The following is a 27,093-nucleotide window of genomic DNA, read 5'->3' as shown; positions in this document are numbered from 1 at the left end:
TATGATAGAAAATAACCAAGTGTGACATCATTCTAAAAACTGCACCCCTCAAGGTGCTCAAAACCACATTCAAGAAGTTTATTAACCCTTCAGGTGTTTCACAGGAATTTTTGGAATGTTTAAATAAAAATGAACATTTAATTTTTTTTCACAAAAAAAAAAAAAAGGGTAACAGGAGAAAATGGACCCCAAACCTTGTTGTGCAATTTGTCCTGAGTATGCTGATACCCCATATGTGGGGGTAATCCACTGTTTGGGCGCATGGCAGAGCTCGGAAGGGAAGTAGCGCCGTTTGACTTTTCAATGCAAAATTGGCTGGAATTGAGATGGGACGCCATGTTGCTTTGGGGAGCCCTTGATGTGCCTAAACACTGAAACCCCCCCCCCCCCCCCACGTAACACCATTTTGGAAAGTAGACCCCCAGAAGTTTATAATGTAGAGCCATAAAAATAAAAAATAATATTTTGTCACAAAAATGAATTTTTCGCCCCCAATTTTTTTGTTTTCCCAAGGGTACCAGAAGAAGTTGTACCCCAAAAGTTGTTGTGCAATTTGTCCTGAGTACGCTGATACCCCATATGTGGGGGTAAACCACTGTTTGGGAGCATGGCAGAGCTCAGAAGGGAAGGAGCACCGTTTGACTTTTCAATGCAAAATTGGCTGGAATTGAGATGGGACGCCATGTTGCGTTTGGAGAGCCACTGATGTGCCTAAACATTGAAACCCCCCACAAGTGACACCATTTTGGAAAGTAGACCCCTTAAGGAACTTATCTAGATGTGTTGTGAGCACTTTGAACCCCCAAGTGTTTCACTACAGTTTATTTTTAGCCCCCAGTTTTGTATTTTCTAACAGGAGAAATTGGTCCCCAAAAGTTGTTGTCCAATTTGTCCTGAGTAAGCCGATACCCCATATGTGGGAGGGAACCACCGTTTGGGCGCATGGCAGAGCTCGGAAATGAAGGAGCGCCATTTGGAATGCAGACTTAGATGGAATGGTCTGCAGGCGTCACGTTGCATTTGCAGAGCCCCTGATGTACCTAAACAGTAGAAACCCCCACAAGTGACCCCATATTGGAACCTAGACCCCCCCCCCCCCAAGGAACTTATCTAGATGTGTTGTGAGAACTTTGAACCCCCAAGTATTTCACTAGAGCCGAGAAAATAAAAAATCCTTTTTGTCCCACAAAAATGTTTTTTAGCCCCCCAAATTTTTATTTTCCCAAGGGTAACGAGAGAAATTGGACCCCTGAAGTTGTTGTGCAATTTGTCCTGAGTACGCTGATACCCCAAAGTTGTTATTGGTAACATTTTTGGGCATGTGACATTTTTTGATCGCCTTTTATTCCGATTTTTGTGAGGCAGTATGACTAAAAACAAGCTATTCATGAATTTCTTATTATTATTATTTTTTTATTTTTTTTTTTTTGGGGGGGGGGGGGGGGGTTATACCGTTCCGCGTTTGGTAAAATGGATAAAGCAGTTTTATTCTTCGGGTTAGTACGATTACAGCGATACCTCATTTATATCATTTTTTTTATGTTTTGGAGCCTTTATACGATAAAAACTATTTTATAGAAAAAATAATTATTTTTGCATTGCTTTATTCTGAGAACTATAACTTTTTTATTTTTTCACTGATGTCGCTGTATGGCGGCTTGCTTTTTGCGGGACAAGATGACGTTTTCAGTGGTACCATGGTTATTTATATCTATCTTATTGATCGTGTGCTATTCCACTTTTTAATAAAGTGTTGCATTTTACCTCTTTTTAATTTTTTTACAGTGTTCACTGAAGAGGTTAACTAGTGGGACAGTTTTATAGGTCGGGTCGTTACGGATGCAGCGATACTAAATCTGTGTACTTTTATTGTTTATTTGTTTTTTAATGTAGATACAGGAATGTATTTATGGTAGATATATCTACTATATAATTGTCTAAGGGTCACTTCCGTCTGTCACGGATATTCATTGGTCGCAGCCTCTGTCTGTCATGGAATCCAAGTCGCTGATTGGTCGTGGCAAAACGCCCACGACCAATCAGCGACTCGCACAGTCCGGAAGAAAATGGCCGCTTTTAACTCCCCGCACTCACTGCCCGGCGCCCGCATACGCTGTCCGGTCACCGCTCACACAGAGTTAATGCCGGCGGTAACGGAGAGCGTTATGCCGCGGGTAACGCACTCCGTAACCGCCGCTATTAACCCTGTGTGTCCCCAATTTTTTACTATTGAGGCTGCCTATGCGGCATCAATAGTAAAAAAAATGTCATGTTAAAAATAATAATAATAATAAAAAAAAAAAACTGCTATACTCACCCTCCGTAGTTCGCCGAGCCGCCGGCCGCCATCTTCCGTTCCCGGCGATGTATTGCGAAATTACCCAGAAGACTTAATCCCAAACGTCGGTAACCGCTTCCTGGATCCAGGCGCCAACAGAAGGTGAGTATATAACTATTTTTTATTTTAATTCTTTTTTTTTTTTTTGTAACAGTGATATCGTTCCCACATTGCTATATACGTGGGCTGCGCAATCTGCAACGTGGGCTGCGCAATCTGCAACGTGGGCTGTACTGCGTGGGCTGTGCTATACACTACGCATACATATTCTAGCATACCCGATGCGTTAGAATTGGGCCACCATTATATATATATATATATATATATATATATATATATATATATATATATATATATATATATATATATATAGGTTTTTCCAGGACGTCCCTCCTGACAGCACCATGGAGGACGTCTCCCTTCCTCCTTGCTGGGACAGGAAACACACGAGAGTTTAAATATCCGGTACCACCCCTCACTCCTCAGTGTTTTTCCTGTCCCTGCACGGAGGGACACACGAAGAGAAGCAGCATGCTTACCGAGCTCAGGGGGATCGTGCGGTTATCCAGATCCTTCCCCCTGTCAGTGGCTCAGGGTCAAAACTCCCCAGTCGGGAGTCCCTCTACCCCAAAGGCCCGGAGCGGGACTAAGCTCCGGGATTGAACCGCTCCTCCCGGTGGGGGGCTCTCGGTTCTCGACGCGGCAGCGATCCCAGCAGGTCCCCAGGCTACAGGCGTGGTGCGGGAGTCGTTACAGCTGGCCGGCACTTCCTGAGCTAAAGAGCCGCGTCACTTCCGGTTTCGTCAGAGCCGGCGAAAAACGTCACTTCCGGTGGCGTTCTAGGAGCGGGGAATTCAAACGCTCCACGGTGGAGAACGCTGTACTAAAGCGGTCGCTGTGGGTAGCGTTCAGCTTCGGACGGCGGTGCACGGTATACCTCAGAACCGGAATATGGAAGACCGAGTGGAAGAGGAAGGGGTAAGTCTGCCTGTGGCAGTATACCCCTACATCATAAAATACCGCACACCGTCTAGCCTATTACTCCCTATCTTATGTTGTATAGGATAAGGGAAACCCCGCTGCTCCCCCTGCTACGGCTAAAAAATCTGGGAAGGCCACGGCTAAGAGCATAAGATGTCCCGTATGCCACGTAAAGCTCCCAGATTCCCATGGCAAGACCCTATGTACAGCCTGTACTTCTAAGGTCATGAAGGACGAGCAGTCGTCTCTGCTATCCGAGATGAGGTCCCTAATTCGGGAGGAGGTTCAGGCTTCTATATCCAGCCTCGCCCGTCCAGTCCTATAATGGGTCGCAAGCGTGCTAGACGGGAAGAACCCCAGGGGGAGCCAGAATGTTCTTCTGATGAAGGTTCCGAACTCAGGGATTCCCCATCAGAAGAGGAGGGAGAAATCCCTGCAGGAAGCCATGATCAGAACAGGAAGTATCTCTTCCAGTCTGAAGAAACGGATGAACTCGTACTGGCAGTACGAAACACGATGCAGATCGAAGACACCTCCAAACCACAGTCCAGGCAGGACTTAATGTTCGGGGGACTAGTAGCTCGGAATCAGACTGTGTTTCCTATAAGTGAACATATTAAAGCTATGATCCTGGAAGAGTGGAAAGAGGCCGAGGGTCGTTTGGTTCTCTCACGTGACTTTAAAGGCCGTTTGCCATTCGATCTTGAGGAAGCTAAATTATGGGAGGAGGTCCCTAAAATTGACGTTCCCGTGGCTAAAGTCACCAAGAAAACGGCTATACCATTTGAAGACTCCTCCAGTCTTCGTGATCCTATGGACAGGAAGGCGGACATTCTCCTGAAAAGGGCCTGGGAGGCATCTGCGGCCCTGATTCGAACAAACATAGCAGCCACCTCGGTGGCCAGGTCTATGTATTTGTGGATGGGGCAGTTGGAGGAGCAATTAGCTAATAAGACCCCTAGATCTGATATTTTGCATTCCCTTCCTATCATGAAATCCGCTATGGCATTCCTTTCAGACATGACTGCAGAGTCAGTCAGATTTTCAGCTCGTAACAGCTCTCTGTCTAATGCAGCTAGGCGGGCAGTATGGTTGAGATCCTGGTCTGGTGACAATGTATCCAAGTCCAAACTCTGCTCTATTCCATTTTCGGGACAGAGGGTGTTTGGACCAGCTCTAGACTCTATCCTTGAGTCAGCATCTGACAAAAAGAAAGGGTTTCCGGAGGATAAACCCAAAAGACCTCAGCCCTTTCGGAGAAACTTTTTCTCCAAGAGGCAGTTCGATACAAGAGGTCAAGGTCGGTCCAGCAGAGGATCCTACAGAGGCTCCCGTGGACAGAGTAGCAGAAACAAAGGCTTTTTCTTTAGTCCATCCACTAGAAATAAGCCACAATGACGCCACCAACATTGGGGGAAGACTGCGGGGGTTTGCAGAAAACTGGGCGCAGATTACTCAGAGCCAGTGGGTTCGCAGGACTGTATCAGACGGATACAGCATAGAGCTTTACTCACCTCCCCCAGAAAGATACATTGCTCCTACTATAGTCACGGCAGAGTCGGCCATACTAAAAGACTTACAGGTCATGCTCAGGACAGAGGTAATAATCCCGGTTCCCCAGTCAGAGATAGGAAGAGGGCACTACTCCTCCCTATTTACTATCACAAGGCCGTCGGGCGACACTCGCACCATAATAAATCTAAAGCCTTTGAATGCCTGGGTGAGATACAAACGGTTTCGAATGGAATCCATTCGATCAGCAGTTCAGCTCATAAACCAGAATGCGGTCATGTGTACTATCGACCTAAAGAGGGCCTACTACCAGGTTCCAGTACATCCCTCATCTCAGAAGCTGCTGAGGTTTGCAGTAGCACTGCCATCAGGGACCTTCCATTATCAGTTCCAGGGCCTCCCGTTCGGACTGGCTTCAGCTCCTCGCATTTTTACAAAGCTTGTATCAGAAATGGTGGCCTTCCTGCGAAGTCAAGGCATTATAATAATTCCGTATCTGGACGACTTCCTTCTCGTGGCAGATTCAGTAGATCGTTTGGTGGCTCACAGAACTCGAACAATTGCAGTAATGGAACATCTGGGATGGGTACTAAATTGGCAGAAGTCCGATTTACTACCAGAACGGAGGAAAATTTTCCTGGGTGTATGTCTGGATTCCAGATTAAGAACGTCCTTTTTGCCAGATGTCAGACGAGAGACGATCCAGACGCAGGTCAAGTACCTATTGGAACATCGAGTCACCATAAGAATGGCGATGAAAGTTCTCGGGCTAATGACAGCTTGTATACCATGCGTCAGGTGGGCACAAAGCCACTCCAGACACCTGCAGAGGCAGATCTTGTCAGTATGGGATCGTCGGCAGTCTTCCTTAGAGGCTCCGCTAAAGGTGTCAATCTTAACACGGAAGTCTCTTCACTGGTGGACACATAGCAAAAACCTAAAGGTGGGTGTCCTATGGATTACCTCCCCCTACGTGGTTGTTACCACGGACGCCAGCGCTTGGGGATGGGGAGCACATCTACAGGGCAGAATCCTGCAAGGCAGGTGGCCAGCAAGCATCAGAAGCAGATCTTCCAATTTCAAAGAGCTATATGCCGTCTGGCAAGCATTAAGACACAATCAGCTTACACTCTCAGATCATCACGTAAGAATCTTCTCCGACAATATAACAACGGTCGCATTTCTGAACCACCAAGGAGGCCCAAGATATCAGCCACTGCAGGATCTGGCAGAGACCATTTTCAAATGGGCAGAAGAAACAGTATTATCAATAACGGCTATCCACCTAGAAGGCTCTCAAAATATAGTAGCAGATTATCTAAGCAGAAGGGATCTGCACCCAACAAAGTGGGAATTAGAACAGAGTATCTTCCAGACATTATGTCACAGATGGGGAACCCCCGATATCGATTTATTCGCAAACAGAAGAAACGCGAAGACCCCAAGATTCTTTTCTCTGAACCCCGCGGATCTCCCAGAAGGGATAGATGCACTGAGCCAGCAGTGGAACCAGCCTCTCTCATACGCGTTCCCTCCCCAGGCATTAATTCCAGCGGTCCTACGGAAGATCAAGGAGGATCAAGCAAAGGTCATCCTGATTGTCCCGTTCTGGACAAGAAGAAGCTGGTTTCCCATACTGGGGAGCTTAGCAGTCGACCATCCCGTCGAGCTGCCGATCAAGGGGAGAGTCATCCACCAGGGTCCAGTATACCATCCAGACCCCAGCAGACTTCGTCTTTCAGCCTGGATCCTGAAAGGGACATCCTGAAATCAAAGGGACTATCTGATCAGGTCATAACTACTATCCAGAGTAGTAGAAAACCTGTTACTTCAGCGATCTACCAGAAAATCTGGAAACGTTTTTGTCTAGAAGGTGGCAGATCCGACGTTGTATCAGGATCTCCGGACATTCCCCGTATTCTGGACTTCCTTCAAAAGGGATTCAACCTGGGTCTCCGTCCCAGCACATTAAAAGTCCAGATTTCTGCACTAAGCTCATTTCTGGACTACCCGTTGGCATCTCACCCATGGATAATAAGGTTCATTCGGGCCACTCAACGAATGCGTCCTACCATTAGGCAGCTATTACCATCATGGGATCTTAACTTAGTCCTTAGGGCCCTGTGTAAAGGCGCTTACGCTATGGGGGATGACATGCCCATTTCTATCCGCACCCGGAAAACGGCTTTCCTAGTAGCTGTCACTACGGCCAGGAGGGTTGGAGAAATTCAGGCCTTATGTACAAGGGATCCCTATCTCCAGATCAGGGATGATAGTCTAATCTTAAAATTAGATCCCTCATTTATCCCAAAGGTAGCCTCTATCAAAAATAGGAACCAGGCAATAATACTTCCGTCCTTTTGTAATAACCCTTCTAACGAGAAAGAGAGAGTCCTTCATTCCCTGGATGTCAGACAGGGGGTCCTGGACTATCTTAAAGCTACAAACTCTTGGCGTATAGACCCAAATCTTTTTATTCTATTTGGGGGTAAAAACAGGGGTAAGAAGGCGTCTAAAGCCTCAATTGCACGTTGGATCACGGATGTGATCTCAGAAGCCTATCAGTCAGAAGGCATGTCACCTCCGGTAGGTCTTAAAGCCCATTCTACACGGGGAGTATCTGCCTCCTGGGCAGAGCACGCAGGAGCCTCAGTAGAACAAATCTGTAAAGCGGCTACATGGGCCAGGGCTGACACGTTCTGTAGACATTATAAACTCGATGTTATGTCCAGTCAGCACACGGCTTTCGGGAGGAAAGTCCTCCAAGCAGTAATCCCACCCTAAGGAGGGTCTTTGGTACTCTCCATGGTGCTGTCAGGAGGGACGTCCTGGAAAATCGGTATTAGTCTTACCGGTAATTATGTTTCCAGGAGTCCATACTGACAGCACCGGTACTTCCCCCCCATTCTGTCTTTTGGTTTAATCAGTTTGTGTGCCTATATACTATTTGTTATATGGTTTATTCATTAAAAGTTTTATTCGCATCATTCCATGAGTTGGTCCTTGTTACAACACTGAGGAGTGAGGGGTGGTACCGGATATTTAAACTCTCGTGTGTTTCCTGTCCCAGAAAGGAGGAAGGGAGACGTCCTCCATGGTGCTGTCAGTATGGACTCCTGGAAACATAATTACCGGTAAGACTAATACCGATTTTTTTCACACTTTATAACATTGCCCCGGGGGCATCATATTATAGGGTCAGATCGCTGATCTGACACTTTGCACAGCACTGTGTCAGATAAGCGATCTGACATGCAAGGCTGCAGGCTTACCTGCGCTTGCTCTGAGCAGACGCTGGTAAGCCGCCTCCCAGCAGGACCCGGCTGCAGCCCCGCGGCCATTTTGGTACGCACATCGCCTTGTACCGAGGGTCTCAGGGAAGCAAGCAGGGAGCCCCCTCCCTGTGCGATGCTTCCCTATGACCCCGGAATGCTGCGATCATGTTTGATCGCAGTGTGTCGGCGGTTGATGTGCCGGGGGCGGTCCGTGACCGCTCCTGGCACATAGTGCCGGATGTCAGCTGCGATAGTCAGCTGACACCCAGCCACGCTCCCCCTATGAGCGCAGCTGATCGCGCTGGACGTACTATCCAGTCCCTGGGAATTAAGCCCCAGGTCACCTTGACGGGATAGTACGTCCAATGGGATTAAGGAGTTAACTACTAAGATGCCCAGTGTCTGACAGTAGGTTTTAGGTGTGATCTTCCATGTGGATGCCCATTGCCCACTATGAGATCCCAGCTGCAGACCTGCTGAAAGCATTCATCTTGGTGCCCCATTTGCTGTGCTTCATAGGAGACTGCTCTGTAACAAACTACAGTGTATAGTAACAGATTATATATCACCATTAATTCCATGTGGTGCTGTACATGTGAAAAGGGGTTACATACAGAGTTATAGATATTGTTATCAGTATACAATTTTACAATGACAGACTGGTTCAGAGGGGAGATGACCCTGTCCTTGCGGACTTACATTCTTGGGGATAATGGATTAGAGACAGGAGGTTGGTGACACTGCAACTCAGGTGGTTGGTGAGGCGGCATATAGAGTGTGTAATATATATATATATATATATATATATATATATATATATATATATATATATATATATATATATATATATATATATATATATATATATATATATATATATATATATATATATATATATATGAGTGTATATGTGTATCTACTATATAATTGTCTAAGGGTCACTTCCGTCTGTCACGGAAATCCCAAGTCGCTGATTGGTCGCGGTCAAACGGCCACGACCAATCAGCTACGGGCACAGTGTGACAGCGAAATGGCCGCTCCCTACTCCCCTGCCGTCAGTGCCCGCTCCATACTCCCCTCCAGTCAGCGCTCACACAGGGTTAATGGCAGCGTTAACGGACCGCGCTGTAACGCACTCCGTTAACGCTATTAACCCTGTGTGACCAACTTTTTACTACTGATGCTGCCCATGCAGCATCAATAGTAAAAAGATCTAATGTTAAAAATAATAAAAAAAATCATTATATACTCACCTTCTGTCAGCCCCCGGATCCAGCCCAGGCCTTTCCCGCTCCTCGCGACGCTCCAGTACATGCATTGCGGTCTCGCAAGATGATGACGTAGCGGTCTCGAGACCGCTACGTCATCATCTCGAGAGACCGCAATGAACTCTTAGGACCGGAGCGTTGCGAGGAGCATCGGTACACGCCTGGGCTGAATCCGGGGGCCAACAGAGGGTGAGTATATAACAATTTTTTATTTTAATTCTTTTTTCTTTTTTTTAACAGGGATATGGTGCCCACATTGCTATATACTACGTGGGCTGTGTTATATACTACATCTCTGGGCTGTGCTCTATACTGCGTGGGCTGTGTTATATTTCTCTGCTGTATCTGTGCATCATGAATCGTGGTATGTGTTAAAGAGGGGGGCCCACTGAGACTCTTTCGCCGGGGCCCCTCAAAAACCTGGAGCCAGCCCTGGCTTCACTGATTGTTCGCGGCCGGGCATGACCAATCAGCGACAAGCACAGTCCGTCCACGGATTGGTGTGAAATTTGAACCACGCTTCGCTAATTGGTTGCGGCCGGCCGAATCCTGTGTATAAATTGCATTATACTGAAAACTTCATAAATAAACTACATACATATTCTAGAATACCCGATGCGTTAGACTCGGGATATATATATATATATATATATATCTCTATCTATCTATCTATCTATCTATCTATCTATCTATATATACACACACACACACTAGCTGTACTACCCGGCTTCGCCCGGGTTAATGACTGCTGTTAGCAAAATAGAATGTGTTAACAAAAATTTATTCTGCACACAAAAACCACAAAACAAATAGATAGAAATGTAATTATTAAAAGGCAAAAACTAAGCTAATAGAAGCATTTCTTAACATATATTAGCTTTGTTATACTGAGAATGTCTTTGTTGCCTATATTAACCAATCAGAGCTCAGATTAATTAACTGTAGCAAAATAGAAGCTGAGCTGTGATTGGTTGCTATTGGCAGCCTGATAAATCCCCAGCCAACAGGAAGCCCACCCCCTGGCAGTATATATTAGCTCACACATACACATAATAGACAGGTCATGTGACTGACAGCTGCCGTATTTCCTATATGGTACAATTGTTGCTCTTGTAGTTTGTCTGCTTATTAATCAGATTTTTATTTTTGAAGGATAATACCAGACTTGTGTGTGTTTTAGGGCGAGTTTCATGTGTCAAGTTGTGTGTGTTGAGTTGCGTGTGGCGACATGCGTGTAGCGACTTTTGTGAGATGAGTTTTCTGTGGTGACATGCGTGTAGCAACATTTTGTGTGTCGACTTGCATGTGACAGGTTAGTGTAGCAAGTTGTGTGCAGCAAGATTTGTGCATGGCGAGTTTTGCGCGTGGCGAGTTTTATGTGTGGTGCGTTTTGAGTATGTGCAAGTTTTGTGTGAGGCAACTTTTGCATGTGGTGCAACTTTTGTACATGTGGCAATTTTTCTGTGTGTGCAAGTTTTGCATGAGGTGAGTTTTCCATGAGGTGAGTTTTGCGTGAGCCTAGTTTTGCATATGGTGAGTTTTGCATGTAGCGAGTTTTGCGCGTGGCGAGTTTTGAGTGGTGACTTTTGTGTTTCGACTTTTATGTGGCGAGGTTAGTGTGTGTGTGGTGAAATGTGTGCTGAGGGTCGTATATGTGTTCAAGCACGTGGTAGTGTGTGGCGCATTTTGTGTGCGTGTTCATATCCCCGTGTGTGGTGAGTATCCCATGTCGGGGCCCCACCTTAGCAACTGTACGGTATATACTCTTTGGCGCCATCGCTCTCATTCTTTAAGTCCCCATTGTTCACATCTGGCAACTGTCAATTTTCCTCCAACACTTTTCCCTTCACTTTTTCCCCATTATGTAGATAGGGGCAAAGTTGTTTGGTGAATTGGAACGCGCGGGGTTAAAATTTCACCTCACAACATAGCCTATGACGCTCTCGGGGTCCAGACGTGTGACTGTGCAAAATTTTGTGGCTGTAGCTGCGATGGTGCAGATGCCAATCCCGGACATACACACATACATACATACATACATACACACATTTAGCTTTATATATTAGATATACCTGTATGTAATCTCCTGTGTATAGTATATACCTGTGTGTCATCTCACCTATATATAGTATATACCTGTATGTCATCTCCTCCTATACATAGCATATACCTGTATGTCATCTCCTCCTGTATGTAGTATGTACCTGTATGTCATCTCCTCGTCTATACAGTATATACCTGTGTGTCATCTCTCCTGTATATAGTATATATCTGTGTGTCATCTCCTCCTGTATATAGTATATACCTGTGTGTCATCTCCTCCTGTATATAGTATATACCTGTAGGTCATCTCCTCCTGTATATACTTTATACCTGTGTGTCATCTCTCCTGTATATAGTATATATCTGTGTGTCATCTCCTCCTGTATATAGTATATATCTGTGTGTCATCTCCTCCTGTATATAGTATATACCTGTGTGTCATCTCCTCCTGTATATAGTATATATCTGTATGTCATCTCCTCCTGTATTAGACCTCGTTCACGCGTTATTTGGTCAGTATTTTTACCTCAGTATTTGTAAGCTAAATTGGCAGCCTGATAAATCCCCAGCCTACAGGAAGCCCACCCCCTGGCAGTATATATTAGCTCACACATACACATAATAGACTGGTCATGTGACTGACAGCTGCCAGATTCCTATATGATACATTTGTTGCTCTTGTAGTTTGTCTGCTTATTAATCAGATTTTTATTTTTGAAGGATAATACCAGACTTGTGTGTGTTTTAGGGCGAGTTTCGTGTGTCAAGTTGTGTGTGTTGAGTTGCGTGTGGCGACATGCATGTAGCGACTTTTGTGAGATGAGTTTTGTGTGGCGACATGCGTGTTACAACTTTTTGTGTGTCGAGTTGCATGTGACAGGTTAGTGTAGCAAGTTGTGTGCAGCAAGTTTTGCGCATGGCGAGTTTTGCGTGTGGCGAGTTTTATGTGTGGTGCCTTTTGAGTATGTGCAAGTTTTGTGTGAGGCAACTTTTGCATGTGTTGCAACTTTTGTGTATGTGGCAATTTTTCCGCGTGTGCAAGTTTTGCGTGTGGCGAGTTTTCCATGTGGCGAGTTTTGCACGTGTGGCGAGTTTTGCACGTGTGGCGAGTTTTGCGCAGCGACTTTTGTGTTTCGACTTTGATGTGGCGAGGTTGGTGTATGTGTGGTGAAATGTGTGCTGAGGGTGGTATATGTGTTCGAGCACGTGGTAGTGTGTGGCGCTTTTTGTATGTGTGTTCATATCCCCGTGGTGGTGTGGTGATTATCCCATGTTGGGGCCCCACCTTAGCAACTATACAGTATATACTCTTTGGCGCCATCGCTCTCATTCTTTAAGTCCCCATTGTTCACATCTGGCAGCTGTCAATTCGCCTCCAACACTTTTCCTTTCATTTTTTCGCCATTATGTAGATAGGGGCAAAATTGTTTGGTGAATTGGAAAGCGCGGGGTTAAAATTTCACCTCACAACATAGCCTATGACGCTCTCGGGGTCCAGACGTGTGACTGTGCAAAATTTTGTGGCTGTAGCTGCGACGGTTCAGATGCCAATCCCGGACACACACACACATACATACACACATTCAGCTTTATATATTAGATATATAAAAAAGGAAAACAGCACTAAAAATAGAAAAAAGTGGGCTTTAATGCCCATGCCGTTCAGGCATTAAAGCCCACTTTTTTCTATTTTTTGTGCAGTTTTCCTTTTTTATTCTTATTATTGGAAGCCATTGGACCATTGGTTTGGGAAGCACTGCACAACAATTGTGGTAATATCAGATGCTGTTCCAACTCTCTCTATATACGTGTGTGTGTGTGTGTGTGTGTGTGTGTGTGTGTGTGTGTGTGTGTGTGTGTGTGTTCCCTTCTTAGGAATCGCCACACTAGACGATGGACCTTCCAGTGCCGAAATAGACAACACCCCACATGGCTATGATGAGGATGGACAGCCTTTAAAGGGTTAAAGCCGTGTCGACATAGCGGCGTGTAACGCGAATGGTGGGGGGCAGAGCCGTCACCCTACTGTAATGCTGCTCACGAGAGGGGTTGTGGAGAAACCCCCTAATACGCAGCGATACAAAGCGAGGCCTAGACACAAAGCCTTACCTGGCAGCGCCGCACTCCCAGCCGTACCGAGCACTTCCTCAGCAAAGTGGCGCGTATTACTGGCGCGGACGTGATGACGTAGCACGTAGTCCAGTGAGAGAAGGGCGGGATTGTGAAAACACTACAAAGTGCTTGTATGAAAGCACATCACGTGGCACGTCCTCGCCTTAATATTTACCATGTCAGTCAGATACGGTTTTAGCCGTATTTCGTGTGACTTGTTTCACAGCCGGTGATGACGTCACTTCCGGCCTATGGTGCTGACTGTCATGCCTGGACCCTGGAGACAGCACACGGAGCTCCTGTGCCGTACAGTGCGCGCGTAGCTGGGCTCAGTGTAGGTATATGCATGGGCATACAACAGCTAGTACCCGGGACTGATGGCGTCCTGACACAGTGTGCACTGCTGAGGCGTCAGTGAGGATGGTGACCCTGGGCAGGGTTGGTTGGTTATGGCAGATAACAGGGAACAATAGAGTGCAAGCAGCTGTGCTACACGGTGAGGATCTCCATCCTGTGTAATGGTGGCTCGTTCATTGTGGGTTTCGCCTGAGAATCCACAGTGGGTTATTGAGGTGGGGGAGATTCCCCAAACTGATGTCACGGCATTTTAAGCCAGCAGCATATCAGCTCTGTTACACATGGAGGACACGTTGCCCTCCGATCCATAGCAAGATCTACAGTATGGATCTTAAAGGGGCTGTCCGGGACACATCTGGAATCTGGCAGTGCGCGCTGTATTCACTGTCCGGGACACATCCGGAATCTGGCAGTGCGCGCTGTATTCACTGTCCGGGACACATCCGGAATCTGGCAGTGCGCGCTGTATTCACTGTCCGGGACACATCCGGAATCTGGCAGTGCGCGCTGTATTCACTGTCCGGGACACATCCGGAATCTGGCAGTGCGCGCTGTATTCACTGTCCGGGACACATCCGGAATCTGGCAGTGCGCGCTGTATTCACTGTCCGGGACACATCTGGAATCTGGCAGTGCGCGCTGTATTCACTGTCCGGGACACATCCGGAATCTGGCAGTGCGCGCTGTATTCACTGTCCGGGACACATCCGGAATCTGGCAGTGCGCGCTGTATTCACTGTCCGGGACACATCCGGAATCTGGCAGTGCGCGCTGTATTCACTGTCCGGGACACTTCCGGAATCTGGCAGTGCGCACTGTCATCTTCAGGTGGATTCTGCCTAGAATCTGCTTAAAAACCCATAAAAAGGGTGCTGAAAAGAATGAACATATTCACCACAAGGTCCAAACGACTTGCCGTGCGTATGTGTCGCCTTTTGTAACTTCTTGTATCTGTTTCAGGCTTTGAGAGCTGTGAAGCAACTAAAAGAAGTGACCTGACTATTCTTCTGGCGCCTTGGAAGCCGCCAGTGTGTTATACATAGGATAGTAAAAGCACGAGAGGAGGGTATAATCTTTATCGCGGCCAAGTGAACGATATGAGAAGTTGTCCAAGTAGTGCTGCCATACAACCTTTATCTCCTGACAGCCGGGCACGCTATGGGGTGTATAACATTCCCAATCCTTCTTAGGCTATGTTCACATGTCCAGTAATCATCAGAATGGACCCAACGGCAATCTGTTGACAAAAACTTTGTGCAGACACAACTTTTTTGTCCGTCTGAAAAAACTGATTTTAACTGGATCTGTTTTTTTTTTTTTTTTAAACATTGAAGTGTATAGAAAACGTATCCGATAACTAACCATCTGTTGTCCTCTCATTTGAAAAGGATCCATTTTTTGCTTACTGGAGGTGGAAAAATATGTAACATAGTAGTGGACAACGTTTAAGTAATCATTACTGATGAGAGAACGTTCCCGGATAAGGTGATATCAGAGCATGCTTAGGTGCTAACCGAGTGACTTCGCGTGCTCCAATAATATGTTAGAGTCCCGGGGCTGCATGTCTCGCGGGTGTTTGACAGTCGTAACACATGCAGCGACTGGCTGTTTGTTCTGCAGTTCCTTCAAACAGACATGCAGCCACAGGGACTAGAACATATTATTTGAGCACGCCACAGACACTGTTAGCAACGGCGCATGCTCGGATAACACCTTATCACACAGCACATTCACTCATCACTAATAATCATCTATTTGAAACTGATCCAGAAAGGATCTTTTTGAGATGGGTGAATAACAGATGGCTATTTATGGGATCCATTTTCCATAGTCTTCAATGTTAAAAAAACAAAAAAAAAAAAAAACAGATCCAGTTGAAATCTGTTTTTTCAGGTGGACAAAAAAGTTGTCTGCACAACTTCTTTTTTTTTTTTTGTCAACTGATTGCTGCTGAATACGTTCTAATTGATGATTGCGGGACATATGAACATAGCGTTACTCTCAATGAACATGACGAGGGAGTTGTCAGGCTGGGCTGGTAGACATTAGATTATTATCAGGCATCACCATAGTCTGTTGTGTATTGCCATCCTGATAGTGTTTGTGTAAGGCTGGGGTCAGACGACCGTATATTCTCTCATGCAAGAGAATCGGGCCGATTATGCTAATGACAGTCGGCTCAATCTCTGTCAGTTTGAGCCAAATGTCATCTTACTGTGACCCTATTCTCATAAGGGAATAACATGATAGGTGTGGAGAAGATGGAGAACTTGATTTCTTTCTCGCTTCATTGGGGGACACAAGTAACCATGGGTGTATGCTGCTGTAGCTAGGAGGCTGACACTATGCAAATAAAGAAGTAGTAGCTCCTCCCCGGCAGTATACACCCTCCGACAGGCACCAGGAAACTCAGTTTTTGCTTAGTGTCTGTAGGAGGCGGTCCTGGATCTAACATCAGATCTGCATTTCTTTTACAGGGGTTTGTTGTGTGTTATTAACCTTTTCCCCTTTTTCAGATACTTTCTTCAGGGTAATGGTGCAGTTTTCTCACCCTGTTTTCCCCACTTTGAGCGGCCGAGAGAGCAGTGTGGTATCACCCACATCGGACCCTCTCGGACCCGCTGGGCAGGACCTTGTCCCCTGTCACCCATTTGGGTGTTCAGGGTGACCTTTCCTCTGTGGCCAGTCCTGCCCGTTTCTCCTCCTCATCCCTCTCCTCGGAGTGGGCTGAGAGGAAGACGGCGGTCACTTCCAGTGACCCTCTCCCCCTGTTTAGGGGTTGACGCCATCTTCTGCGCCGGAGTTCATGGCGCGGGAAGGAGGACCTCTTCCAGGACCCTCTTCTCTGACAAGGCATCCTGATGTGTTCCTCAACTTCAGGTAGGGAATCTTCAAGCAACATGTACTGGGCTCTGGATGATACCCCCTCCCGCCCTGCAAGTGATCTCTTACCAGGGCCTCTGTTTAATAAGGGAGTGGGCTGTAGTGCTCCTTGTTTCTTGCGTCGCTATCGCCGCACGGCAGGCATTTTTTCTTTTCCCTCCTTTGTAATTCAAACCTGCGCGCGCCATTTTTTCCTTCTTTCGGCGCCCTGCATCACCGCCCGCGCTCTTTAGCGGGCTTCCTCTTCCTGCCAGCGTCTCCTCATCGCGTGAGACAGAAGGATCTCGGGGCAAACAGGCACAGACTCCTGCGGCTACCACTGTCGCTGTCCTGTCAGCAGGCTCAGCGCTACTGCTCTCTCGACCGCACCTGGACAAGGTAATATCTCTTACCTATGTCCGTCCCCACTCCGGCCTTTGCCACTACGGTCATACATTACGCCTGCGCCCTCTGTAGGAAAAAGTGGGCCTCAGGTCAGCCTTCTCCTTTCTGCCCGTCCTGCGTTCCTTCCATCATGTCACGGGGTGTCAGAGCCCTCAAAGTCTAGGGATGACTGCACCCCCCTCCCCCGGAGTGGGCTGTTGCAATGTCTCAATCAGTGTCTGACCTTACTAAAGTTCAAGACTTACTTCCCCTGACGAAGCCTCATTCGGGAGGCGATACGCGTGGCTTCCTGGATACCTCAGTCTGTCCCTCTATAGGCCGGTTTGTATGATATCACTGCTTTTCAGCATCTATGATTCCATATTATTGCTTGGGGACTCTCTTGCTACCATTATATGGGTAGCCTTGCGGTTATTTAGCCTATCTTCTTTTTGGGCTTAGATAGTTATCATGCCCTGTAGATACCCCATGAGCTGCTAGGCAGGTTGGTATTATCTGGTATTATCTTATATATTTTCTTACTCTACTGGCATATTGATAGGCTGTATATTTGTATGTATATGTATTTACATCATGTACCCAGGTCATCCATAGTGGCGTAGTGATTTTAACTGTTTTTACTATTATGCCAATCAAGTGTTGTGTTTTGTTATATATATATTATTGGGTGGTGTGCATATTGCAGCAGTGTCTTTTTTTCTTCCTTTTTTGCCTGACCTTACTAAAGTGTCTCAGTCTCTGTTCCAGGCACTTGATCGTATCCCGCTTCTCTAATGCCACCAGTGCCACGAACGCCTCACACGGCGATTCACTCGCACCTGTCCAAGACCCTCACAGAGGCAGACCGGACAAAAGAGACAGAAAAAGGACCTTATCTAGATCCTCTTCCAGTTCCCCAGACCACATCAGGATACTTCTATCTGCCTGTTCCCCCTCCTCGCAGGCGGACGTCGGGTCTGACCTAACCTCTCAGTCGGATTCTGACTCGGATGCAGATCAGACTTCCGGAACACAGGATATGGTCGATAGCCTTATTTCAGCTATCATTCAGACGCTTGAACTTAAGGAGGATGAGGCAAGCTCTCAGGACGTTCCCGTTGTGTTTAAACGGGTTAAGCGTCCCTCTAGGGTTTTTCCTAATCATAGGGAGTTCGACAACACTACCTCTACACACTGGGAAAACCCTGGTAAGCGTTTCCCTGGCAGGAAACGGCTAGACGTTCTATACCCTTTTCACTCCGACCTTGTCAGCAAATGGTCCGAGTCTCCTAAGGTCGACCCGCCTGTGTCCAGGCCATCCTCAGACGGTTCTGTCTATTCCGGATGCGGCCTCTTTAAGGATACCACGGACAGACAAATCGAGGCATTAGACAAATCGAGGCATTAGCCAAATCGGCGTTTGATGCTGCCGGAGCCTCCCTCTGCCCTAGTTTCGCCGCCTCCTGGGTAGCGAAAGCGGTGTCAGCCTGGGCCAAAACCCTGCGCAGAGGCATTTGGCCTCTGCTCCTGCGGAGGAACTGTCTGATTTAGCGGATCAGATTTCTCTTGCAGATAAATCTCATGAATGCCTCCCTTGATGCGGCGGCCTGCTCGGCTAATAGTAACATTGTAGCCATTCGCCGGGTCCTTTGGCTGAAAGCATGGAACGCAGATCCCGCTTCTAAAAAATCCCTCACTGGTCTACCCTTCCAGGGTTCTAGACTCTTGGGCACGCAGCTGGATTATATGATCTCGGATGCTAAGGGTGGTAAGAGTACCTCCTTACCCCAGTCCAAGCCATAACGTACCTTCAACAGTAGGGGCCCCCAGTCCTTTCGGTCCTTTGCCTCCGCAGGAAACCCCAATCAGGACCGCTCTCCCTTACAAGGAGACCGGAGGAAGCCTTGTTTCAGGCCTCCCCCGCGCTGGAGAGCTAAGAGCTACCCCTCAAAACCATCTGGACCTCGGGGCCACAGGTCTTCTAATATATGACGGGTCGCCCCCACCTGGAAATTCCTCCAGGGTGGGAGGCCGGCTTCTTCTGTCCTCAGAAGTTTGGCTATTGGTAGTCGACGATGCCTGGGTCAGGGAGATCGTCACTTCAGGCTACAAAATAGAATTTTCTTCGCCGCCAGGAAGACGTTTCCTGCTCTCTCATCCTCCCAAGCAGTCCTCCCATCTCCCAGGTTTTTCTCCAGGCCGTTGATTCACTCCTCGCCTCAGGAGTCGTAGTTCCGGTTCCTTATCACGAGCGGTTTTCAGGTTTTTACTCGAATCTGTTCGTGGTCCCAAAGAAGGATGGCTCTCTCCGTCCAACTTTGGATCTCAAGCGGTTAAACCGCCATCTCAGGATTCGACATACGCGTCTCTTCAGGATGGAATCACTACGCTCGGTGATCGTTTCCATGGAACCAGGAGAGTTCCTGTGTTCTGTGGACATTCGGGATGTGTACCTCCACGATCCGATTTGCGTACAGCATCAGAGGTTTCTCCGGTTCGCGATCCAAGGACATCATCATTACCAGTCCACTGCTCTCCCCTTAGGGCTGGCCTCTGCTCCCAGGGTCTTTACGAAGGTCATGACGGCCGTCATGGCCATCCTACGTTCAAAGGGGATTCTGGTAATTCCTTACCTCGATGACCTCTTGATCAAGGGTTCGTCCCGTTGGGATTGCAGCCAGAGCCTCCAGCTTACTCTGGACACGCTAATTCGCCTCGGTTGGATAATCAACTACCAGAAGTCATCCTTGATCCCGACCCAACGCTTGGAATTCCTGGGCATGGAATTCGACACCTCTCAGGCTCAGGTCTTCCTCCCCAAGGAGAAGTTCCTTTCTCTTCGTCGGGGTGTCAGAGCGCTTAAGGGTCCGAACCCGCTGTCCCTCCGCCTCACCATGAGGGTTCTGGGGAAAAATGGTCGCTTCAATGGAAGCGGTTCCCTATGCTCAGTTCCACTCTCATTCCCTCCAGCTGGCCCTCCTAGCCGCCTGGGACAAGAATCTGCTTTCCCTGGACTGTCCATTTCGCCTTTCTTCCAAGGTGAAACAGTCCCTCTCTTGGTGGACGCTGTCCGCCTCCATTCTGCGCGGGAGGTCATTTCTCCCTCCCCGCTGGCAGGTTATCACCACCGACGCCAGTCTCCAGCGTTGGGGAGCGGTCTTTCTCCACCTCACGGCCCAAGGCCGCTAGACTGTTCAAGAGGCACGTCTTCCTATCAACCTCTTGGAACTCCGAGCCATCTTCCTAGCCCTCGTCCGCTGGCAATCCCCCCTCTCGGGAAAGCCGGTCCGCATTCAGTCGGACAACGCCACAGCTGTAGCCTACATAAACCACCAGGGAGGGACTCGAAGCTGTCAAGTCATGACGGAGGTGGCAAAGATTCTGCGCTGGGCGGAGAGCCACGTTCCCTTTCTCTCGACCGTCCACATCACATGGGTGGACAATTGGGAAGCCGACTTTCTAAGTCGCCAAGGCATCGTGGCGGGCGAGTGGTCTCTCCTTCCCTCAATCTTCAACCAAATTTGTCAGCGGTGGGGCGTCCCAGACGTCGACTTAATGGCCTCCCGGGCGAACCACAAGGTTCTCCAGTATGTTTCCAGATCTTTGGATCCGATGGCCGTCGGATGCGACACTCTCGTGATCTCGTGGGCCCAGTTCCAGATGCCCTATCTGTTCCCACCCCTCCCCTTGGTCCCGAGAATCGTCAAAAAGATCAAGGCGGAAGGGGTCCCCGTGCTTTTGGTAGCTCCAGATTGGCCTCGCAGGGCTTGGTACCAGATCTTCTTTCGCAGGGGCCCCTCTTCCACCCGAATTCTCGGTCTCTGAATTTAATGGTATGGCCGTTGAGGCCGCGGTCCTGAAGGACGTGGGGTTTTTCTCACAGCATCATCCAGACTATGATGAGGGTGAGGAAACCGGCTTCCTCACGTATCTACCACAGATTTTGGAAGGCCTTTTTCCGACGGTGCGAGGTCAACGGTCTGTTTCCTATGACTTTTTCCCTTCCATCCCTTCTCAGTTTTCTTCAAGCGGGTCTCGATTCGGGACTTTCCCTTAGCACTTTGAAGGGTCAGATTTCCGTTCTGTCCATCCTTTTTCAAAGAGACATAGCCTCCCTTCCTCAGGTGAGGACCTTTATTCAGGGGGTCTCGCATATAGCTCCTGCCTATCATCCTCCTGTCGAGCCTTGGGATCTCAACCTCGTCTTAGACGCCCTCCAGCGGGCGCCTTTGGAACCAATCCAGGACATTTCCTTCTCCCTTCTATCTTGGAAGGTAGCCTTCTTGGTCGCCATCACCTCCATCAGAAGAGTTTCAAAGCTGGTGGCATTATCCTGTCGTTCTCCCTTTTAGGTCCTGCACCAGGACAAGGTGGTTCTTTGGCCGGTTCCTTCCTTCTTACCGAAGGTAGTCTCGTCTTTTCACGTCAATGAGGACTTCGTCCTCCCTTCCTTGTGCCCTTCCCCGGTTCATCCCTTGGAGAAATCGCTTCACAAGTTGGATGTGGTCAGGGCTATCCGGATTTATCTTTCCGGAACTGCTCCTTTTCTTCAGGCCGATCCTCTGTTCATCGTCTCGGAAGGGCGTCGAAAGGGGCTCTCAGCCTCCAAGTCCACAATTGCTCGTTGGATCCGTTCGGTGGTTCTGGAGGCATACCGTGTCCAAGACAAACGGTTCCCTTCGGGGGTGAAGGCTCACTCTACCCGGGCTGTGGCAGCTTCCTGGGCAGTTCGTCACCAAGCTTCGGCCTCACAGGTTTGCAAAGCCGCAACGTGGTCATCCATTCACACCTTTTGTAAAATTCTACAAGGTGCATACTCAGGCTTCTGCGGACGCGAGCCTGGGTAGGAAGATACTGCAGGCGGCGGTTTCTCACCGGCCGACCTAACTCTTTTTCTGCAGAAAATCCCGCCCTAGGGACTGCTTTTGGACGTCTCATGGTTACCTGTGTCCCCCAATGAAGCGAGAAAGAAAGAGGGATTTTTGGTTCTTACCGTAAAATCTTTCTTGGAGCCTTCATTGGGGGACACAGCACCCTCCCTTGAAGTTGTACCGTGTTGGCTAACGTGCCGTTGTTGTGGGTTGGTACATAGGTTGAGTTTAATATTACTTGTTTCTACTACTGCTTTTGCACCAACTGAGTTGCCTGGTGCCTGTCGGAAGGCGTATACTGCCTGGGAGGAGTTACTTCTTCTTTATTTGCATAGTGTCAGCCTCCTAGCGACAGCAGCATACACCCACGGTTACCTGTGTCCCCCAATAAAGGCTCAAAGAAAGAGATTTTACGGTAAGAACCAAAAATCCCTCTTTCTCCATCTTCCCAGTCCTTTCACCGCGGATGTCATCCAAGTACAGTCCATTGTTTAAATCGCACCCTTAGAATTGCTTTGTTTGATCAAAACTATTCCTAGGTTTGCTGGACTTATCCCTGATGTACTTATTCCACTATATTAATATACCATCATGTGATACAATACTTCTCTCTTTCTCTGGTTTACTTAAGCTTTCTAGTGGCTCATGGCATTGTAAGCATTAGCAACCCCTTCCTATATACAAGTGCTTCTCACTAAACTAGAATATCATCGAAAAGTTAATTTATTTCCGTTCTCCAATACGAAAAGTGAAACTCCTATAGAGTCATTACAAACAGAGTGATGTATTTCATGTGTTTATCAAAAGTGAATAGTTGACAGCACCGCCAATTTGTTTGAGTAGAACGCACCAGGTTTAAATAGAAGCTCTCCTTCGGATCCCGGGTGCTTTGCCGAAAGTCACAGAAATGCAGTCCATACTTGAAGAAAAAAGTGGAAGCACTCACCGACCCTTAGAGTGTGCAGGTTTCATTTGTTTATTTCTGTTAATGTTGATGATTATGCCTTACAGCCAATGAAAACCCAGAAGTCATTATCTCAGTAAATTAGAATACTTTATAACACCAGCTTGAAAAATGATTTTAAAATCCAAAATGTTGACCTACTGAAATGTATGTTCAGTAAATGCACTTAGTACTTGGTCGGGGCTCCTTTTGCATCAGTTACTGCATCAATGCGGCGTGGCATGGAGGCGATCAGCCTGTGGCACTGCTGAGGTGTTATGGACGCCCAGGTTGAATTTAAACAAAAATGCTGCATCTGCCCCTGATGAATACATTGGCGGCGGCGATATGCATGGAGGAATAACCCTCCTGTCGTCTTTACATTGCTTTTGGGACCTTTCATTATGGTATATTTCACTAACTGACACCTTTTTATATATTGATTGTGCTGGTGATATACTTATTAACCATACATGTGCATACAGCACATGCTCAGACACCGACCTTGCTCTGGCCCCACATCAAGGAAAATAGAAAAAATTGGAGTCCGGTTCAACAGGACTGGATTTTCCTTCTCTTTTTATTTTTCAAAAGAAAATATAGTGCATACAAAAGAAAAATTTACATGGTCGACAGTCTGGGTCATGTCGATCATGTAAATTTTTCTTTTGTATGTACTATATTTTCTTTTGAAAAATTGAAAGGAAAATCCAGTCCTGTTGAGCCAGACTCCAATTTTTTTTTTTCTATTTATCTTTATAGCTGCTCGATGTTTTGCACTTCTTTGCATTTTATATATAATCTTTGCACTTTATTTAATACATTTTTTTTCATTATAAGTGTGTAGATTGTCTTTGCGGCTAGTAGCAAATAACATAGTAAGTCTTTTCATTTAAATAGTATTGAGTAATATTCCCAACCATAGATTGGTGCCATTTATACAGTTAGGGGTAGGCCGAAGTCCTATATTAGACTAGGTCTGTGTTTTGTGCTTTGTATAATGGCCATTTTTGGGCCTTTTTTTTTTAATTGTTTTAATTGTTGGTGACTTCCTACCTTCTTAAGAATGAGTTAACTTCACTAAGGTGATCACTTGTATATACGTACTTCTTTCTTCTCACGTTAGTGAAATGATCTTTCATTTTTTCAGAGACCAAAAACGTGAAAAGTTCAAAGAGCATTTCCAAAATGGCCTGCAAGTGGATATCACAGGAGACTTTTGACGCTATCGTACAAGAAAATATTGCAGAGTTTGATATGGACCCGGAAGAAGCTCTAAATGAAGCAATTCAACAGTTTGAGTCACAAGGTACTGATCTAATACAAAGCTGATCGCATGGGATTTGGTATCAGACGGCAAATGGTTAAACGTCATCTTGAAACTTTACATTAAATGATGGGTATACGGACAATCTTAAAAAGAAATACAGAGCCACTAGATGGAGGCCTGATGCTGTCGCATTGGGAGGGCGCTAATGTCACGATGGGGGCAGGCTTTGCAGCATAGAGAATTGCTCTTCGAGTCTCATTTGCCCGTTGTTGTGTTCGATGTTGTGCCTTTGCTGCTTTCCTTTCATTGGCGTACTTTGTGGGAGGAGCCATGTTGGCGTTGATATTTGCTTTTTAAAGGGGTTTTCCCACGAACGAAAGTTCATTTTAAAAATTGTCTGTGTCTGACCGTGTACAGAACATACCACAGCTCCTGGGCAGGGGAGGAAGCAAAAGACAATACTATTACAGCAGGAGATCGCAGAGGATACATTTTGTGAGGTAAAATACTGTTTAAAAACAGTCAGTGAAATATTTTACCTGACAGAATGAATCCACTATGATCCCCTGCTGTAATGTCAGTATTGTCTTTTGCCTCCTCCCCTGACCAGGAAATGTGGTATGCTCCGTACACGGTCAGACACAGTCAATTTTTAAAATGACCTTTCGTTCGTGGGAAAACCCCTTTTATGTGACGGCTTCCTCTGCCTGTAGACACATCGCGCATCTGCCGCCGGGATCAGCCGAATGATTCACTGCACCTGGGCGTAATTCGCGTAAATCAGACCACCGCCATCTTTGTGCAGACCGATAGCGGCGATTACATTAAAACTGTGCATGCGCTCCTCCTGTACAAAGATGGCGGCAGTCAGTGAATCATTCGGCTGATCCCAGCGGCGGCGTGCTCGCGACGGTGTTCCTCTGGTGGTACCGCGCAAGAGGCTGCGTGCGGCGTATATAGTGTGTGTGGTGTGTACCGCATATACAGTTTGTGTGTGTGGTGCATACGGCGTATACAGTGTGTTTGTGTGTGGTGCGTATACAGTGTGTGACGGTGTTCCGCTGGTGGTACCGCGCAAGAGGCCGGTACCACCAGCAGTTTCCATATTGAGACACCCATCACTTGGGTGTCCCAATATGGCGGTCGGTAAACTTCCGCCGCTTGGGATCCAAACACGTCTGTCCAGAACAGGATGTGAAGACATTACAAGGTAAGTATATATGAAGATGATTGTTAGGCTATCTGCAACACGTTCAGGATTTTTCCCGTTTTTTTCGCGATAGGATGCATATGTTTGCGTTTTTATCATTTAGAATGCATTCTGCAATTTTTGTGCACATGATGCGTTTTTTTCCACGAAAACGCATCACGGTAAAAAAAAGCAGCATGTTAATTAATTTTGCCGATTTTTCACGTTTTTCCCGCTATTTAGTGCATTGGGAAAAAGTGCAAAAAGCGCACCACAAACACACAAAACGCATCAAAAACGCGAAAAACGCATGCGGATTTCTGGCTGAAATGTCCGTTTTTTTGTCAGGAAATTTCTGCAAGAAATCCTGAACGTGTGCACATAGCCTAAAATGTACTGTAATACTATGCTAAAAACACTACTGGGCTAGCGTGTGAGTCCATGTATTCATATGGATGGTTCTGCCCTTGTCTTTATCATCCTAAGGCTTTGGCTACTCGGAGTCATTTAATGAAGGTGCATTTAGGCAGACCAATAATTGGCATGTGAGTGCTTGTAAGAACACTCGTTCAGCCCGTGAAATCTTACCAGTGATCACCCAGAGAGCGACACACCTTTGTCAAGAGAATTGTAGCACCAACTATTACTCAAAATATAGCTAGGATTGATAAGAGGAATGGCACTAGGTCCTAAAGAAAGATACCAACACAATACTTAAATACTTTTGGGGAGTACTACCACTTCTTTCTGCTTATTTAGGAGTTGACTTGACAAACATAATCAAGGCTGTGCGGATACAAAGCGAAGAGAGTGAGGCTGCTCCAAACCATGATGTCTTGTTGGTATGTATTGCTCTAAGGACATGAATATGAATATACTGCTACCATTTGTTTTCTGCCTCAGGGCTTATACTTGCTAATTTCCTAGCCTAGTAATTGCACTGCTCTGGGCTAATCCAGGAGAATATGAAATTGGCACACACGCCCTTGCTCATTTTTCCTCCTCGCCCATCACTGTTTGTGAATGCGTTCATTTTTATACTGTCGTCTTCAACTTTACGCTGTCTAAATATTAATATGCCCCAATATCAATCTGCCCCAATATTTACCATCACCCTACTTGGTTACAGCTCCTTTCTTTTTCATAATCTGAACAGTTCTACAGTATAGAAACTTGATTCCAGCTCACCCAGTTGCTCTATGCTCATCCACCTGGGGCTCAGACACGGCCCTCACATAAAGGAAAATAAAAAATATTGGAGTCCGGCTCAACAGGACTGGATTTTCCTTTCCTTTTTATTTTTCAAAAGGAAATATGGTGCATACAAAAGAAAAATTTACATGGTCGGCATGACTTAGTCGACATGTTTCGACTTCACTAGGCGGTCTTACTCGCGAGTCACGACTTAAAAAAAAGAAAATCCAGCCCTGTTGAGCCGGACTCCCAATTTTTTTCAGTTCTACAGTATAATGCTATAAAACCCTCTGCTCAAACATGACATTAAAGTGTACATATCAGCAATCTGGGGCTGCCCTTTTATCTAATGAGTTGGTGACTTTCCTAAATATAGTCTGGAAACAAAAGCTCAGAAAGGCTCCGAATGTTCCCCAAAGGGGTCAGATCGAGTTGTAGGATCCAGGCATGCATAACAGGAACGCACAACCATCTGCTGCCGATAGGTCAATTAA

General features: G+C 46.8%; 2 protein-coding genes across 3 annotated transcripts in view; one reads left to right on the top strand and one right to left on the bottom strand.

The window, feature by feature from the left end:
* Positions 1-13,715, bottom strand: part of SUGP2 (SURP and G-patch domain containing 2) — a 95,826-nt gene extending 82,111 nt beyond the window's left edge. The window contains exon 1 of the mRNA XM_077252629.1: positions 13,527-13,715. The gene's annotated coding sequence lies outside the window, so the exon portion shown is untranslated. The remainder of the gene's footprint in view (positions 1-13,526) is intronic.
* ARMC6 (armadillo repeat containing 6) overlaps positions 13,702-27,093 on the top strand; it is a 52,537-nt gene continuing 39,145 nt past the window's right edge. Inside the window, exons 1-3 of one of the 2 annotated variants that reach the window (XM_077252643.1) lie at positions 13,702-13,867; positions 24,097-24,255; positions 26,165-26,247. In XM_077252643.1, coding sequence (XP_077108758.1) covers positions 13,762-13,867; positions 24,097-24,255; positions 26,165-26,247 — 348 coding nt within the window. In that variant the 5' untranslated portion in view covers positions 13,702-13,761. The remainder of the gene's footprint in view (positions 13,868-24,096; positions 24,256-26,164; positions 26,248-27,093) is intronic. The other variant, XM_077252652.1, reaches the window with a different exon arrangement.

This window comes from Ranitomeya variabilis, chromosome 1 (genome assembly GCF_051348905.1).
Source record: "Ranitomeya variabilis isolate aRanVar5 chromosome 1, aRanVar5.hap1, whole genome shotgun sequence".
NCBI classification, from domain to species: Eukaryota; Metazoa; Chordata; class Amphibia; order Anura; family Dendrobatidae; genus Ranitomeya; species Ranitomeya variabilis.
The sequence above is the reverse complement of the archived record's forward strand: the minus strand, read 5'-3'. Positions and strand labels throughout refer to the sequence as shown.